The sequence below is a fragment of the Pseudorca crassidens genome, chromosome 13 (genome assembly GCF_039906515.1).
Source record: "Pseudorca crassidens isolate mPseCra1 chromosome 13, mPseCra1.hap1, whole genome shotgun sequence".
NCBI lineage: Eukaryota > Metazoa > Chordata > Mammalia > Artiodactyla > Delphinidae > Pseudorca > Pseudorca crassidens.
Genome location: NC_090308.1, coordinates 24,752,171 through 24,769,767, shown reverse-complemented (window position 1 = coordinate 24,769,767; position 17,597 = coordinate 24,752,171). Strand labels below are relative to the sequence as shown.

The following is a 17,597-nucleotide window of genomic DNA, read 5'->3' as shown; positions in this document are numbered from 1 at the left end:
AAAGGTTCATCTTCTTAAACCTTCCCTCTGGCAAGTTCTCCCTCTCACTTCAACTTAAATGTCACCTCCACTGGGAAGCCTTTCCTGCTCATCTTTCACCCCCATCATTTTTACAAACCTCTATCGTGGCATTTTCACTGTACATTATGCTTATCTGTCCACACGTCTGACGGTTTCCAGTGGTGTTGTCCCCCTGCCACTTGAGTAGGCTGACCTTTCCTGTGACTCCTTAAAGGAAACTGGGCTGTTTGTGTCTGCCACACTTGAAGAAACCTATGAGAAGATTGGATCAGTCTCCTAGTCACACTGGTGGGACCGGTTTCAAACTGCTTCTGTTCAGCAAGAGGTAATGCCTCCTACAAAGGCCTTTCATTACGGGGCTGGAGCTGTTCAAACTTGTAGCTTTTCCTGGTGGGTGGGGCAACATTCATGATTCATGTAACTGCAGTCCTAAGACATGGATGGATTGTGTGTGTGTGTGTGTGTGTGTGTGTGTGTGTGTGTGTGTGTGTGTAGATCACCACCGAACAAGGATTAGCTCTTGTTGCTTGTCTCCATCAGAGTCACCTGGAAGGGGGGTTGGAGGGCAGAAAAATGTACCAAAAAACATACCAACCCATGTATAGTTAAGAGGGAACACCGCCGTCCCGCACTCTCGCCACAGTACACCCACCCCATCTTCCCTGCAGCCCCTGAGAGGGCTCAGTTGAGGATGTTTATCTCGATTGTAATTTCTGAGGAAATCTGGTACATAAATTTTTCAGAGACAACACACTTCTAGATTAACCTTAAATATAGAACAGCTACATCACGCTGAGTTACTGACGTCCATGTGAAAGAAGGACATTTCTGTGTGGAGGTGGTGGAGGGGAGAGGGGAGTATTCAGAGACCCACTGTTTTCTAAATATCCAAGACAGGTCTGGAAACGTGGGTCATCCTGACTCTTCCCTCCCCTCAGCCCCATATTCTGGACATATTTCTGTCCTTTCACATAGATCAGATGGTCGTGGGCAACCACATATAATATTAGCATTTGCTGTTGGGTGGCTTTTAGGGGTGGATGAAGCTAAGAAAGGAAATCCTGGAGTTTGAAAGGAGAAGCCAAACCCCGAAGCTGTTTTACTGGGTGGAGGTGGGGACAGAGGGAGAGTGGGTGGTAGGACGGTCACCGGCTTACATTAGGCAAAGCCCCTGCACTTGAAGTCCTCACTTCCGGTTTTATAAGTGTTGCTACTCTCCCTCTGTAATGTTTCACTTCTCTTTACAGTATGGTAGCTCCACTTGCCATTATGTTATACACCGTAGTACTTGCTTGTTCATTTACCATCTGCCTATTCCACTAGAAGGTAGCTCCCTGAGGGCAGGGACTTTTTCTGGTAACTCTTTCTGTCCCTAGCACTTACAACAATACGAGGTTCATAGTAGCCACTCAATAAATGCTTGTTTGAATGAATGAAGATGTGTAAAACACTCCTAATGACGATGATAACAAAAAGGTACTCAGAACAAAGCTTTCCTTTGGTAGTTCTCTCAGAGGAAGGATTTTTTTCAAGATATTACAAGTTTTAGAACACAGGATATTACTAATACTTTGCTTCATTGAAGACTTTTCATTATTTAATTAATTCAAGACCTCTATAAAGCAATTCCAAAAGGAATTATGCATAGTAATAGTACCCAAGCCTGCCCTATCGCACACCTCCAGGCGACGCTATTTCACTCTATCAGCTGTGTGAACGGCACCTCCTAAACTTGTTCATTGCACAACTTCCCAAGTGTAGCAGCCCTGATGACACTACCAGCCATTCATAAAGGACATGATGTTAGCTTCCAGATCTACCAAGTATCCTTTACCCTCTGCGAAGGGCCAAATCCACAGATAGTTCACTGGAAAATGGAGACAAGGTTTTAAGAGACCATTTGTCTCCATTCTGTCTTTTAAAATCTCTTTAGGAAATTTTCAGGAGGGTTGAGGCAGAATGAGAGTAGACGTAGCTCCCTGTGAGACCTAAACGGCTAGCAAGTCTTAGAAGCAGAAGGAGGATGCTCTTATTACATACAGAGTAAGTGCCCGGTGACTGCCTGTCATCTTTTGTCCTACCCTCTCTATGTATTCTTTTGATGTCATGGTCAGAATGCTTTCAAGTGCAAATAACAGAAATGGAATTCAAACCAGCCTAAGAAGAAAAGGGAATTTATTGACTTAAGATTTGTCTACTTCAGGCTGCGCTAGATGCTTAGATTCAATGTTACCAGGGCTCACTCACTCTCTTCCTTCTCTCAGCTCTGCTTCCTTATGTGTGTTGCATAAAACTAAAAAGATAAGTGCAAGACCCTTATGAAGGAAATTAGAAATTTGTATTAAAGGGTAGTAGAAAAAAAAACCCTGGGTAAATAGATAGATATGCTATGTTTCAAGATGCCAATTCTCTCCACATTAATCTTTCAATTCAATTCAATCTTGGTACAAATCCCAAAATGGCATTTTCTTATGGACTTTGAGAAACGGATTCTAAAGCTAATCTGGAAAAGAAAATGGACTACAACAGCTACGAAAAATTTAAATATAAAGAAAAAGATTAGTAAGAGTTGTACTACCAGATATTAAAACTACTTTTATCCATTTATGAAATATCCCCATGTAGTATCTCAAGTGTCAGGAAGCAAGGACTGAGATAAGTAAGTGCTCTGAAGGGAAGGGAAAGGGCAGGCATCTTTAAGGGTTGGGTAGATCAGAAAGAAGCTTGGGCAGCTAGAGATCCTTCCTCTTCTTGCACCAATTCCTGTTTAGTGGGCTAGACACTGTCCATCACACACCCACACACCCATGCCATTCCCCAATTCCTCTCCATCTTCCTGACAAAACCCTTTTTTCCCCTCAGGTATCATGTACTTCAGGGGTGGTGGGTCACACTGACCCCCAAAGAGTGAGTCAGGGTTGGACAGAATCATCGTCATTCCATCCTCTTTTATGCGTCTGGTTTAGAAAGGGCATGTAGATATTAATTCGGCCCAAGGAAACACAAGAGAGTGGCTGCTAGAGTTTCTGGGAGAGTTTTCTTCACTCTCAAAGGGACCTAAAAAGGAACTAGAGGGAAGGACATGCCCTCTTCTGCCCTATAGCCTGTGGTCTCTGTTGTGTGCAGATCTCTGCTCACAACAGTCAGTCATTTGGGAACCACCTCAGGGAACAAGTTGGAGGGACCAAAACAAATTACTGAGCAGGCAGAGTGAAAATATAGAAAATCCTTGGCCATTAGTGACACTGAGTTCTTGAATTCACTAACCCTGGAGCTATCCTGATTTCCCTTATTTAAGGAAAGTGAAAGGAAGATAAATAGGTTTAAAAATGGTCCATAATAGTCCATGTATCTAGTTGTCACTTCTCTTGTTATACCAACTCTCCAGAATCTAGCAGAGAACCGGCCAGGTTTGGAAAAACAAAAAGCATTTAGCAGTCAGACTGATGTCCTTTACACATAGGAGAGAGCGCATCAGACCCTCATGCAGAGTCTAAGTGTTTAATTAATTCAGGGCTTCAAATAGGATTATACATTCTCCTAAGGACACCATACATGTATTCAACACTTTGTACTTTGGCATCAGCATCTGCTAGGCTGCCTCTTCTACCAGTGGGCCGTCAAGTTCACCAATGTTGAGGAGGGTGAACCCGTTAGAGTCACTTGGAGTTTGTTAAAAACATGAACTATGAGCCTCACCCATAGACATTTTGGCTCAAAACACCTGGGATGGGGCTGAGGAAGCTGTTTTTACTAAGTTCCCATGGTGATTTGGTATCCAGCCAAGGGTAAGACACAAGGCCTGGGTGACCTAAAGGCCCCAAGGCTTCTTCCACCTTTTCATCTACTCCTTCTTGGAGGCTGGAACACAGATGGTATGAGTGTCCCATCCCTCCTATTCTCTATTAGCAAAACAAAATTATTTGTTCTGTTTCTGTAGATTTTTCATGTTTCACTTGCAATACTTCTTAGTGGTTTTAGAATGTTTCATTATAAGTAACCTTAAACTTGACACAAATAATAAAAGAAATATTTGACTCTCATGCAATTGGAAAACCCATAGGTAGGTTTGGCTGCAGCTGAAGCTCGATCCAGAGATTCAGCAATGAAACGACTTGTTTCCTTCTGGCCCTCTGCTCTGCCTTCAGCAGTCATGGCGTCATTATTATGGTTCCTCATTTGTGTCCAGAAGAAAAGAATTCTCTGTTTGGTTTCCCTCTGGATCAGTTTGGGCCCATGCCCCTCCTGCCAGTGGCTGTGGCCACAGGATTGACCCACATGAATTTCATTAGCTTTGACCATGTGCTTTGTGGAGTCAGGAATGAAGTCAGCTCCTGTAGAAGCACATGGACCACCAAATAGGAACTGAGGTTATTTTATCTAAAGAAGAGGAAGTAAATGATGGATGACAGAAGCTAAAGTCTATTCATGCAGCATTCAACAAATATTTACCGAGGGTCTGCTGTATAGCAAGCATAGTTCTGGGTGAGTGGGATTCCACACGAAACAGAGTGTAAGAGACCCCTACCCTCTGAAGTTCATATTTTAGTAGACTAAAACTTGGCCTAAAATGGAACAAGAGGGATGTTCATGCACCTCACTGGATATCTGACGGTACAACGTAGCACCGCTGGAAATAAGTGGGGGTGTTTTGCATGTCTCAGAAGTTAGAGCACTGTGGTAGACTGGATAATTGTCTCCAAAGATGTCCAGGCCCTAATCCCTGGAACCTATGAGTGTTATCTTGTACAGCAAAGGGACTTTGCAGATGTGATTAAGAATTTGTGTTGGGGAGATTATCCTGCATCACTGGAGCTCAACATAGTCACAATGATCCTTATAAGGGACGCAAGAGACATCAGAGTCGGAAGAGAAAATGATGTGATGATGGGAGAGATGGAGAGACTTGAAGATCCTATGCTTCTGGTTTTGAAGATAAAGGGGACCTGAGCTGAGGAATAGAGACAGCTACTAGGCCCTGAACGAGGCAAGAAAACAAGTTCTCCCCTTAGAGCTTGCAGGAAAAAACCAGCCCTGCCAACACCCTGACTGTAGCCCCGTGAAACTGATTTCAGACTTGTGATCTCCAAAACTCTGAGAGAATACATTTGTACTGTTTTAAGCCACTAAGTTGGTGGTAATTTGTTATAATGAACAGGAAATTAATACAAACAGTGATTTTCTCTTCCTGTTTTTCAACTTTTTTTTTACATTCTTTATTCTAATGTACACATATCTATTTACCCCCTGCTAAGTTACAAGCACCATACCAGATGCTGGGGACAGAGCAGCAAACAAGACGGCTGCCATACCTTTTGTTTATGGGGCTTCCAGTCCAGTGGAAGAGAAAGACTTTAAATGGTGAATGAGTCCAAAAAAGGACTAAATTTGAGGGTCAGCAAGGAAGGAAACACAAAAATAGTGCTTAGGTTACACTTCAGTGCACATCAAGTGTAAAGGATACAGGTTTCGGCAAAGAATATGAGACGGCGTGAAGTAGGCAGGGCTCAGTGGGCTAGAGTAGCGTCCCACGGGGAAGTGTTTGGGGAGCAGGAACGGTCAGCCTGTTGAGAAGGTGAGAGGATTCTGGCAGTACCCCAGAAATACCACCCCAAAACAACCCACTAACATCGCCTTATAGTGTTACCTACATTGTTGCAAAAATCGCTTTTTACCAGCCACGTGACTTGGATCTGCCATGCTGGTTCCAGAGAAAGTCTCTTACTCCTTCCTCAGGACCCTACTGCTTCATTGGCCACAAGCCATATAATAATAAGAATCACACAAGGGAAGTCATCCTGCACTCATGTAGTGATGTCACATCCATGTGCATGCATTATCCTTTATTTTCCACCACCCAAGGGCAGGCATGGCCAACCCAATAGATATCAAAGAAATAGCTACGGTGATGCTAAGTGACAAAGGAAAAGTAACTGGGACCTCACCTAGTCCAGGGGCTCAGGGAAGCCTTCCCTGAGGACTTGACATTTAGGCTGGATTCTGAAGGATGTGTAGGAAATAGACAAGACATTCTTTACCATTCAGTGGTAAAACCAGGCCTTTGGAGACACACTGGAAAGTTTAAATAAGCAAAAAGAGGGAACTACCAATCACCCATAATTGTACCAACTAAGTATAACCTAACTTTTTATGCTTTTATGTACCCATTTAACTATTTACAAATCAGAATATACAAATTATTTTTAAAGCTTAAAATAAAAAACCCTTCAGTCACCCTCCTTATTGCTGTACCCACACCAGCTTTGCTCTCACTCACTGGAGAGCTCAGCGCACGGTTCTGCATTTTCTGTCCACCCCAGACCTGGTCGTTATGCTGTGTGACACTGGCCTCCATGTGGAAATCCACCCAACACAGACCCTTACCACGCCATGGAGCGTGTGCCAAGCCACCAGACAAGACGAGGAGGTGCCGCCTCGGCCACTAGAGTGCAGGGACCTCTGCCAAAGGCACTCGGCCCTCTCCAGGTCACCTCCCCCATCTGCTCCTCAGCCATTTCATCACAATTCGGGCAGCGTCCTTCTATTTCTTATCACAAACTTCAGAGCAGAGAATTAGATTCAAGTCCCATATCGCTAAGCTTATTAGTTTTGCAAAGCACACATTGTGCGTGGCGCTGCGAGGCACTATCATGAATTATTCCAATGAAGCTATCTTTGTCACAACAAACGAGCGAAGCACATTTTCTTCATTGTCTCCTCACATGCTGGTATTTCTCTTCACGGATTTCTTACTTTGCGACATTAACTAAAATGCAATGAGCCACAATTTCATTACCGCAAACCACCCTAGTTCTCTGCTCCTCATGTACTGATTTTTTTTTTAATGTGACTGAAGCATTTTCTTTCCTTCTTGCTTAAAATTCATTATACTCGAATGTGTCCTTGCAGCAGCACAGACTAGGAACAAATATAAAATATGTATGATTAAGGTTTACTTTAAAAAGCAATTCTCTTTTGCTTGGCTGGGACGGAACAGTAGATGCTGTGAGGATGGGCACAAAGACTCTGAAGATACTGAGACCCGTCTCTGAAAAGGAGGCTGAAAACGTTTCTGTTTTGCATTTTATTTTATTGATCTGTCTTAGAGTTCCAAATGAGAGCAAGTTGTCTCTCAAGGGCCAGTGGAATGACTATGAAGCAGGAGCTAAGGTCACGAATCCACTGGGATTAACTGTCCTTGGTGTGGTCACAAGTCTCATTCAGTTTGAACGTTAATCTCTATCCATACTGAGAAGACCCCTAAGGGACACCTCTGCCTGTGAGTACCCTGTGCTGCCAGCACACACACAACTCCGTTCTTTTTCCTCCTGCTTACACCCCGACTCCCACCCTCTCTCCAGACTGCCCTGCCAACAGGTACATTTTAAGCCACTCTGTTTTGTCTCCAGTTATGACAAAGCTGCATGGACAAGGACCAAGAAAAAGCAGTGACTTAAAGTCAGGGGAGTAGAAACACACAAAAATAACAGGCAATCATTAAACCTTGGAACTGAAGCAGGTAGCTGCTTCTTAAAAACAAACAAGAAAACAACAAAAAACCCCACTTTTTACAATAATGTTTAACTTACAAAAACAGTGTAAACAATTCCTCTAAACTTTTCATCTGGATTCCTTGATTGTTAACATTTTACCATTTTTACCTTATTATTTCAAATATTTGAGAGTGAGTTGTAAACATAGTGCCCCACTAACCCTAAGCATTTCAGTATGATTCCTAAAAAACAAGCACGCTCTGCTGAAAACTCACAGTGCATCCTGCAATGTCGGGAAATCAGCATTGGTTCAGCACTACTGTCCAGTGCACAGACTCCATTCAATATTCCTGATTGTTCCAACAGTGTCCTTTATAATCGTCCTTTCCTTCTCAGTCCAAAATCCAATCTAAGGTCATCTGTTGTATTTAGTTTTCATGTCTCTACATCCACCTTCGATGTGGAGCAATTGCTCAGTTTTTCCTCACCCTCTTACTTGACACTTTTGAAGAGCATAGATCTGCTACTTTGTTTAATGACCTTCGGTTTGTGGTTGGCTGATATTTCCTCAAGACGACATTGAGGTCATACGTTCTTGGCAGGAATAACACAGACTTAATGCTATGCACTTCTCAGTGGATCATATTGGGGGAATAGCATGTCAATTTGGCCTACTGTTTATAATCTTAACTTTACCATCGGCTAAGATGGTTAATTATTAAGTATTTAGTATTTATTAATAAGTAACTAAAAATTATTTGAGTGATTACTTTTAACTTAATTAAAAAGTATTTGAATCTATGCAAGTATTTTTTTCCTTGTCAGACTTTTACTTACTAGTTTTAGCATACATTGATGATTCTTACCTGAAGCACTTATTACTGTGATAGCTACCAAGTGGTGATTTTCTCATTTCTTAATTCCTTCTACATGTATGAATTGGTGTTGTGTAGCAAGGTAGAACATTTCCTTTCCCAAGACTTGTAAGTGAGGCTCCAGTTAAGCCAAAAGTTTGTTAATTCATGGTCAAGACTGTCTCTGGGTCTAATGGATATTCAACAATGTGTTGGTGGGGGTAACTAAAGTCTTGTTTGTACCTAATTGGAGGTGTCATTTTCATTTCACATTGAAACTTTCTGAGGCTTGACCCACTCTATGGGAATTCAGGTCAGAGAAGATCCGCTGCAGGACGAAGTCTGTTCAGAGTTACAACTTTTCTTTCAGTGAGTTAATCTGAGTCCATTAGGACCCAGTAATTGGGTAGCAGTAGCCACTTAGTAGTGAGAAGAAGTCTTGTACTCCCAGTGGCCTTAGGTAAATGAGTTCTGGTAGGTTCTCATACCAAAGTTTCCAATCAGCTGTGAGATTGGCCACAAATATCTGTAATTCTGCTGAGTTTGGAGGAAATCAGGAGTTTCAGGGAAGAGCTAGATTTACTCATACCTGGATTGCTATCTGGTGGCTTGGGGCTGTAGCAGATGTTTATTGCTAATTATATACAGAGGACAATCAGGTATTCAGTGTCCTTTTTTGTGTGTAGTTGTTAGCTGCAGAGCCAGCAGTACATCCTTCATGGGCCATGAAATGTTTCTTTGGCCTAAGATCTATATAGCTTCCAAGATGGCCACTTGAGTAGGGGCTTGGATTTTGTATTCATTCAAGATCTGTCTGTGCTTAGGTGGCATGCTTGTAAGAAGTTTACTTCTTCTGGATCCTCACTTACAAGTCTTTCTTGATGGATGTCATATTTAAAAAGTTTTCTTTATGAATGTCACATTAAGAAATTGTTGAATGTTAAGGTATGATGATAGTATTATATGCAGTATATGTTTAAAAATTTATTATTATTATTATTTAGTGATAGGGAATTCCCTGGTGGTGCAGTGGTTAGGGCTACATGCTCTAACTGCCAAGGACCTGGGTTATCCCTGGTCGGGGAACTAAGATCCCATAAGCTGCGAGGTGCGGCCAAATAAAACCCCCAAAACCAAAAAACAACATATTATTTATCGATACACACTGAAATATTTATGGATGAAATTATATGATGTCTTGGGACTTCCCTGGTGGCGCAGTGGTTAAGAATCCACCTGCCAGTGCAGGGGACATAAGTTCCATCCCTGGTCTAGGAAGATCCCACATGCCGCGGAGCGACTAAGCCCACACGCCACAACTACTGAAGCCCTCTCACCTACAGCCCATGCTCCGCAACAAGGGAAGCCACGGCAATGAGAAGCCCACACACCACAATGAAGAGTAGCCCCCGCTCGCCGCAACTAGAGAAAGCCCGCGTGCAGCAACGAAGACCCAACGCAGCCAAAAGTAAATAAATAAATTTTTTAAAATTATAATTAAAAAAAAGAAATTATATGATGTCTTGGATTTGCTTTAAAATAATAGCGGCATGAGGGAGGAAGAAGAAAAATAGGATGTAGCAGAAACCAGATTGGCTACAGGATGATAATTATTTGAATTAATTAATGGGGTCATAATAGTATTACAAATATTAATGTGAGATAAAGACATTTTCAAATAAAAGGAAACTAACAAGATTTGTTGTCAGAAGACCTGCAGTAAAGAAATGCTAAAGGAAGCCCTTCAGGCTAAGGAAATTGATACCAGATGGAAACATGGATTTATAAACAGGAATGAAGAGAACAGGAAATGATAAATGTGTGAGAAGATATAAAATTTTGAAGTTATTTTAGAGACATATGACTATTTGAAGCAAAAGCAATGTATTGTGGGGTTTATAACATAAGTAGATGCAGTAGAGATAACAACAAAAGCACAAACGATGGTGAGAATTATATTGTTGCACTGGTCTTTAATTTTATATGAATATTACCTCTAAGTAGACTACAAAAAATTAAAGATGCATATTATACTTCCTAGCAACAACTTATAAAACTAATGCAAAGATATCCTAAAAAGCTAATAAAGGAATTAAAATGAAATACAAAAATATGTATTAACTCAAACCAAGGCAGGAGAGGAGGAATAAAGGCTCATAAGACAGATGGGACAACCAAACAACAAATAACAAAACTGAGACCTGGGTTCAACTATAACAATAATTATATTAAATACAAGCAGACTAAACCCTCAAATAAAGGCAATGGTCGTCAAATGAGCTAAAAAAAATTTCATTGTATATTGACTATGAGGGATATACTTTATTTTTTTAATTAATTTATTTTTTTGCGGTACGCGGGCCTCTCACTGTGTGGCCTCTCCCGTTGCGGAGCACAGGCTCCAGACGCGCAGGCTCAGCGGCCATGGCTCACGGGCCCAGCCGCTCCGCGGCATGTGGGATCTTCCCGGACCGGGGCACGAACCAGCGTCCTCTGCATCAGCAGGCAGACTCTCAACCACTGTGCCACCAGAGAAGCCCCGAGGGATACACTTTAAATATAAAGGCACTGATTGGTAAAGTATAAGGATAGGAAAAGATACACCATGCAAATAGTAAGCATATAAAAGTAGGATGGCAATATTAATATCAGACAAAATGGACTTCAAGACAAGGAGTGTTACCAGAGAGATAGGTAGAGATGGACATTTTATAATAAGAAAAGTAACAATTCATCAAGAAGTCATAACAATTATAAATGTTTATGTACCAAATAACAGAGTTTCACATTACATGAAACAAAAACTGATGGAATAGAGCTAAAGAAAAAAATCAGTATGAATATAGAAGAACTGAGCAATCTTCTTATCCACCTTGAACTAACATTTATAGAAACTAGACACAACAATTTCCAAATATATGTTCTTTTTATGAGCAAAGTAACATTTATACCTTTATACCTCATTTCCTGGTCCACAAACTAAGACTCAATACATTTCAAAATGGTTGAAATCTTATTAAGTATATTCTTTAACAACAATGCAATACATTTTGGGATTAATAAAAATAAAACATCTAGAAAATCCCCAAACATTTAGAAACTAACAGCACTTATAAATAACCTATGGTCAAAGAAGAAATCACAAGGGAAATTAGAAAATATTTCAAGTTGAATGACAATGAATATACAACATGGCTAAGCATGTGGTCTGCAGCACAGCTTAGAGGGAAAACAATATAATGTAAATGTTTATGTTAATGAGAAAAAGCTTTTAAAATTAATGATCTCAACTTCCCCCTTAAGAAACTAGGGGAGGGGCTTCCCTGGTGGCGTAGTGGTTGAGAGGCCGCCTGCCAATGCAGGGGACGCGGGTTCGTGCCCCGGTCCGGGAAGATCCCACATGCTGCGGAGCGGCTGGACCCGTGAGCCATGGCCGCTGAGCCTGCGCGTCCGGAGCCTGTGCTCCGAAACGGGAGAGGCCACAACAGTGACAGGCCCACGTACCGCCAAAAAAGAAACTAGGGGAGGAACTCCCCTTGTGGCACAGTGGTTAAGAATCCTCTTGCCAATGCAGGGGACACGGGTTCGATCCCTGGTCTGGGAAGGAGCAACTAAGCCTGTGCACTGCAACTACTGAGCCCACACACTGCAACTACTGAAGCCCGCGTGCTCTAGGGCCTGTGCTCTGCAACAAAAGAAGCCACCACAAGCCCGCACACCACAACGAAGAGTAGCCCATGCTCACCGCAACTAGAGAAAGCCTGTGTGCAGTAACAAAGACCCAACACAGTCAAAAATAATTAAATTAAAAAAAAAAAAACTAGGGGAAAAATATAGCAAATTACACCCAAGTACATAGAAAGAGAGAAATGAAAATAAGAGTGGAAATCAATAAAATAGAAAATGAACAAACAATAGAGAAAATCTATGAAAACAAAAGCTGGTTTGTTACAAGTAGTAGTAAAATCAATGAACTCCTAGGAAGAGTAACCAAGGATAAAAGAGAGAAAATGTGAATTAGTAATATCAGGAATGAAAAAGGGGATGTTGCTATAGATTCTATAAACATTTGAAAAATAAAGAAAATTAGCAACAATGTTTTATTAATAAGTTCAACAATTTAAATAGTTGTTTTATAGATTCCACGTACATGGTACATGAATTGAGACAGTTTACTGCTCCCTTTCCAATACGTATACCTTTCATTATTTTTTTCTTTCCTTATTGAACTGGCTAGAACCTCTATTCCATGTTAAAGTAGAGAGTGTAGTCAACCTTGCTTTGTTAGGAGGAAGGCGTTTACTATTTCACTACTAAGTGTGATGGAGCTATAGGTTTTTATTCTAATTGCATTGGGAAGTCACTGTAGGGTTTTACTTGCATCAGTGACATTATCTAATTTACATTTTTATAAACCACTTGGGCTGCTGTGTGGAGAATGGGCTCTAGGAAGACTGGAGTGGAAGCAGGGAGGCAATCAGGAGGTAGATGCAACCGCCCAGGAGAGAGGTGGAGGTGCCCTGACTAGAGTGAAGGCTGGGAGGTGGAGAGAAGTGGCTGGGATGGGGGACATATTTGGGGGATATATATCTATAGAGCCGACAGGACTTGCTGATTTATTGAATTTGGGTAAAGAAAAAGGAAAAAATCCAGATTTATATCATACAACTATGTTTATTTCAGACTTTTTTCCCCTGTGGATTTTAGATATTTTTGTAATGCATCTTGCTGTTTAGAATGGATCGTTGAAAGTGGATACTTAAAAATCTAGCCTTATGTTATTTCAGGACTTAATTTTTTAATAGGTAGAGCACTAGAGAAAGAACAGTGACCAATATTTATACTGGATTTTAATCAATTTTAGATATTAGTGATCTGAACTAAATTTCTACATTTTTCTTTTTAGGGTTGTCCAAGACTGGTTTTCAGAAAGGATGCAAGTGGCCAAAGTGGATTTCTCTACCACGCTTCATTTCTCTATGTATCTTCTCCTTTCCAAAAGATTTGTGTGCAGCTGGCACAAGTCAGCTGGCCCTGGAAATTTTTAACTGAACAGCTTTACCACTTGTCATTTCCTAGTAATAGGGCCCAAATGCAGCTGTCATCTGTAATGAGGTGATTGGGGTAGCTCCCTTTCCTGAAGATAATAACTGAGCATATCTGAACCATAATTAACTTACCCTTAAGAGAAAAAAATGGGGATGAATTAAATACAGTAATTTATTTTATAAGTCAGGGGGATATACACTCTTCTAATAATTCATGTAATTTTAATAATCTTTAAATATTCAATTTAGTTATTTAGAAACTAATTATCTTGGTTAAGAAGTCCATTTTTTTGTGAAGAATTACTTAAACTTTGGTTTTTACATGATATTGTTTTATTCGTGATAACCCACCTCAAAAATTGCTATACAACCACAACATTAACTGCTCCTCTTTGGCTAACCTCCGTTGAAGAATATAAATCTAGATCTACATCCTCTGCCATTATCTCTGCATTTGGCCTGTTTGTCTCCTCTCTTTTAAAAGACTTAATGAAATGTAAAGGTAGACATACTTTAAATACAAGTCAATAATTTACTCCTTTAACTTATACAAACTTTCCAGAATGGGCTTATGTTGAGATTCTGACCTTGGAGAATACTTGGCTCTCCATGGAGGAGCCACATGCAAAAGGCAACTGTGAGCCCTGGATTTAGAGCATTTATGAATCCAAGCTTAGTGCTCCCATGGTATATTGTTTCCTCTCTTTTTACTTTCAACCTTTCTGTGTGCTTATATTTAAGGAACATGTCTTGTAAACAGAATATGGTGGTGGTGGTTTTCTTTTAACAGGTGACAATCTTTGACTTTTAGCTGGGGTAATTTAGTCTGTTCACATTTATGTAACTACTGATATATTTGGGCTTAAGTCCAACATTTTACTATTTTTATTATTTTATATTTTGTTTTTCTCCTTGTCTCTTTTAGGATTAGCTTAAATATTCTGTAGATTAATTGTAAATTCTTTAGCAGTTCTCTTATGGCTACCATAGAGATTACACCACTTATCCAGGGTTATTTTGCCACCTCTGAGGTAATGCAAGGAGCACAGAACTCTTAAACTCCGTCTGCTTCCCTGCTCGGTTTGTACGCTTTTGTTTTCAAATATTTTAGTTTTACTCATACATACGTATATAAAATACACACACATTAAAAAATATATATATTAACCTCACAAGGCTTTACTACTATTGTTTTATATAGTTAATATTTATTTATGAGTAACCACTTCAAAAAAATTTTTTTTTCAAAGTTGCATTGTGGTCAGAAAATATACTTTATTTTTTTTAAAGTAATTTTATTATTTATTTACTTATTTATTTTTTGGCTGCATTGGGTCTTCATTGCTGCACGTGGGCTTTCTCTCTAGTTGCAGCGAGCAGGGGCTACTCTTTGTTGTGGTGCACAGGCTTCTCATTGCGGTGGCTTCTCTTGTTATGGAACACAGGCTCCAGGCACATGGGCTTCAGCAGTTGTGGCGTGCGGGCTCAGTTGTGGCTCGCAGGCTCTAGAGTACAGGCTCAGTAGTTGTGGTGCATGGGTTTAGGTGCTCCGTGGCATGTGGGATCTTCCCAGACCAAGGATCAAACCCGTGTTCCCTGCATCGGCAGGCAGATTCTTAAGCACTGCACCACCATGGAAGTAACCACTTTTTCTGTTGTTCTTTATACCTTCCTGCATCTCTGATTTTCCTTTTGGGATCAATTTTTTTCTGAATTCTCTTTAATATTTCTTTTAGTGCAGGTTGCTGCTGACAGAGTCTCTTAGTTTTTGTCTGAAAATGTCTTTATTTCACCTTCAAATTTGAAGGATATTTCCACTGGGAATTTGAACTCTAGGTTGGCAGTTCATTTTTTATAGAACTTTGAAAATGTTCCATTGTTCTCTGGCTTTCATAATTTTTTTGGAGAAGTAGGGGGTTTTATTTTTGGTCCTTTAAAGGTAATATTTCTGTTTTCTCTAGCTGCTTTTAAGATCTTTTTCTCTGTCTTTTGTTTTCTGCAGTTTTGTTACAATGTACCTGGAGGGGTGTGTGTATGTGTGTGTGTGTGTGTGTGTGTGTGTGTGTGTGTGTGTGTGTGTATTTATCCTGTTTTGTATTTTGCATTGATTTTTTAATTGGGGGTTTTAATGTCTTTTATCAGTTTTGCAAAGTTCTCAGATGCTATCTCTTCATATATTGCTTTTGCTCCACTTTCTCTCTTTTTCTCCTGGGTTTCAATACATTTGTTTTTGTTTTTTGTTTTTTTGCGGTACGCGGGCCTCTCACTGTTGTGGCCTCTCCCGTTGCGGAGCACAGGCTCCAGATGCGCAGGCTCAGTGGCCATGGCTCACGGGCCCAGCCGCTCCGTGGCATGTGGGATCTTCCCGGACCGGGGCATGAACCCATGTCCCCTGCATCGGCAGGCGGACTCTCAACCACTGCGCCACCAGGGAAGCCCTGGGTTTCAATACATTTAATTGATTCACCATGTCCCGTAAGTTTCATATTCTCTAATGTGCCTTTTCCATCATTTTGGCCTTCAGTGTTTCAGTCTGGATTTTTCTTCTGGGCTAGCTTTCAGTTTCCTAATTATCTCTTTAGCTGGATTCTAATTCGCTCTTAAACTGGTCCATTGAGTTCTAAATTTGCTATTATATTTTTTAGTTCTAGAGTGTCAATTTGCTTACTTTGCCAAAATTTTCCACCCAGCAATTTAATTTCTTAGGCATAGTAATTACAGGGCTTTTTTAAAGTTCATGTCTGATAATTACAACTTTTGGATCTTCTGAGGGTCTCTATTTATTAAAAAACAAAAGAAGAAACAAACAATTCTTGTCTTTTTGTGTGCCTGATAGTTTTGGTTGAGTACCAAATATTGAATATAAAAAATCGATGCAATAATTTGAGTCGCCGGATGATATTATCTTTCTCCAGAGAGATCTTGCTTTTGCTTCTGGCATTTGGTTAGGCTAGGAATCGCTCACTTAAATTCAATCAGAGAGTATTTCAAAGCTAGTTTCAGTCTAATTCCTTGTCATCCTTACTGAAAAGGATTCAGCTAAAAGCCTAGTGTCATTACCAGGGCTATTTCCCTTAGTGGGCCCTGAATTTAAATTTGTTTCCTCTCTTCCCTGCGAAAATGCCTAAAATTCTTAACAGCTTCTAAGTCTTTCAGTCTTAACTTCCTTCTCTGCTTCTCAGCCTTAGTTTTAAGGCTGAGTTTGGAACTGTCAAGTGCCTTGAAGTGAAAAGTGAGGCCAAATCAGGATATTACCTCTCTGGGTTTCCCTCCTCTCTGAGGTCTTGGTTGCACAAGTCCTTATTGAATTGGTAGCTCAAGTCATTGTTTTATAGTATTTTGTCTAAATATTTGATTAGATGAAACTACATGAAATTTGCAGTTTTCGTATCTCAAAACTGGTTGCCTATTGGCAATATCATATGGGTCCCAGTGGGAGGGTTGGTCTGTGACAAACTACTGTACAATTGCTAGAAGCAGAATTCTCAAAATCTGGGGTTAAAGTAACCAAATGCTATGAGAGCATTGAATAAGTGTACAAAGATGACTAATACATATATTCATATATAATAAACATGTTCATCAAAGAATATTTTTCCTGTGTAGTAAGGTGTACGCTTCTTATTTCTCAGAGTCAACTTTAGATGGCAAGTCAACTGCACTAGAAATCTCAATGTAATAAGAAAAAATGATCTGTGTACTGGAAAAGATTATTACTGGGAAATGGTCCTCGTAACTTATGTTTCTCATTTCTTTTTCTGAAGGATTGCTTATGGATGTCCAAATGCATGAAGTTTGGATGGTTTCTGCCCTATACACCAACAGATAATGAGTATGGTGCTTGGAAGCACCATTACATTGCTGTGTGTCCAACCTAGATTGGCTAACCCCTAGGGAAGCCGCAGCTCTTTATGGGACCCTGAATGAACCCAAAACAGAAGATGAGCAACTACAGGAGAGGCAAAGAGAAAAGTGCCTAAGGAAAATAATTTGGGAGAAAATTGCACTATGTAAGAGTGAGTGGCATTTTACAACTTTATATCTTAACCAAGTATTGTAGAAACCAATGGATTAACATACAAATTCCCACAGAAGATAGCAAGGTCTTTCTGAAACAGCCTGTAAGTGGCATTCTCTAAAGTATCTCAGGACAAACTCTTTTTTTCTTCACTATTAATTAA

General features: G+C 40.3%; 1 protein-coding gene across 1 annotated transcript in view; it reads left to right on the top strand.

The window, feature by feature from the left end:
* Positions 1 to 13,302: 13,302 nt before the first annotated feature.
* Positions 13,303 to 17,597, top strand: part of ECT2L (epithelial cell transforming 2 like) — a 41,756-nt gene continuing 37,461 nt past the window's right edge. Inside the window, 5 exon segments of the mRNA XM_067702993.1 lie at positions 13,303 to 13,325; positions 13,327 to 13,384; positions 13,386 to 13,422; positions 17,179 to 17,274; positions 17,277 to 17,432. Coding sequence (XP_067559094.1) covers positions 13,303 to 13,325; positions 13,327 to 13,384; positions 13,386 to 13,422; positions 17,179 to 17,274; positions 17,277 to 17,432 — 370 coding nt within the window.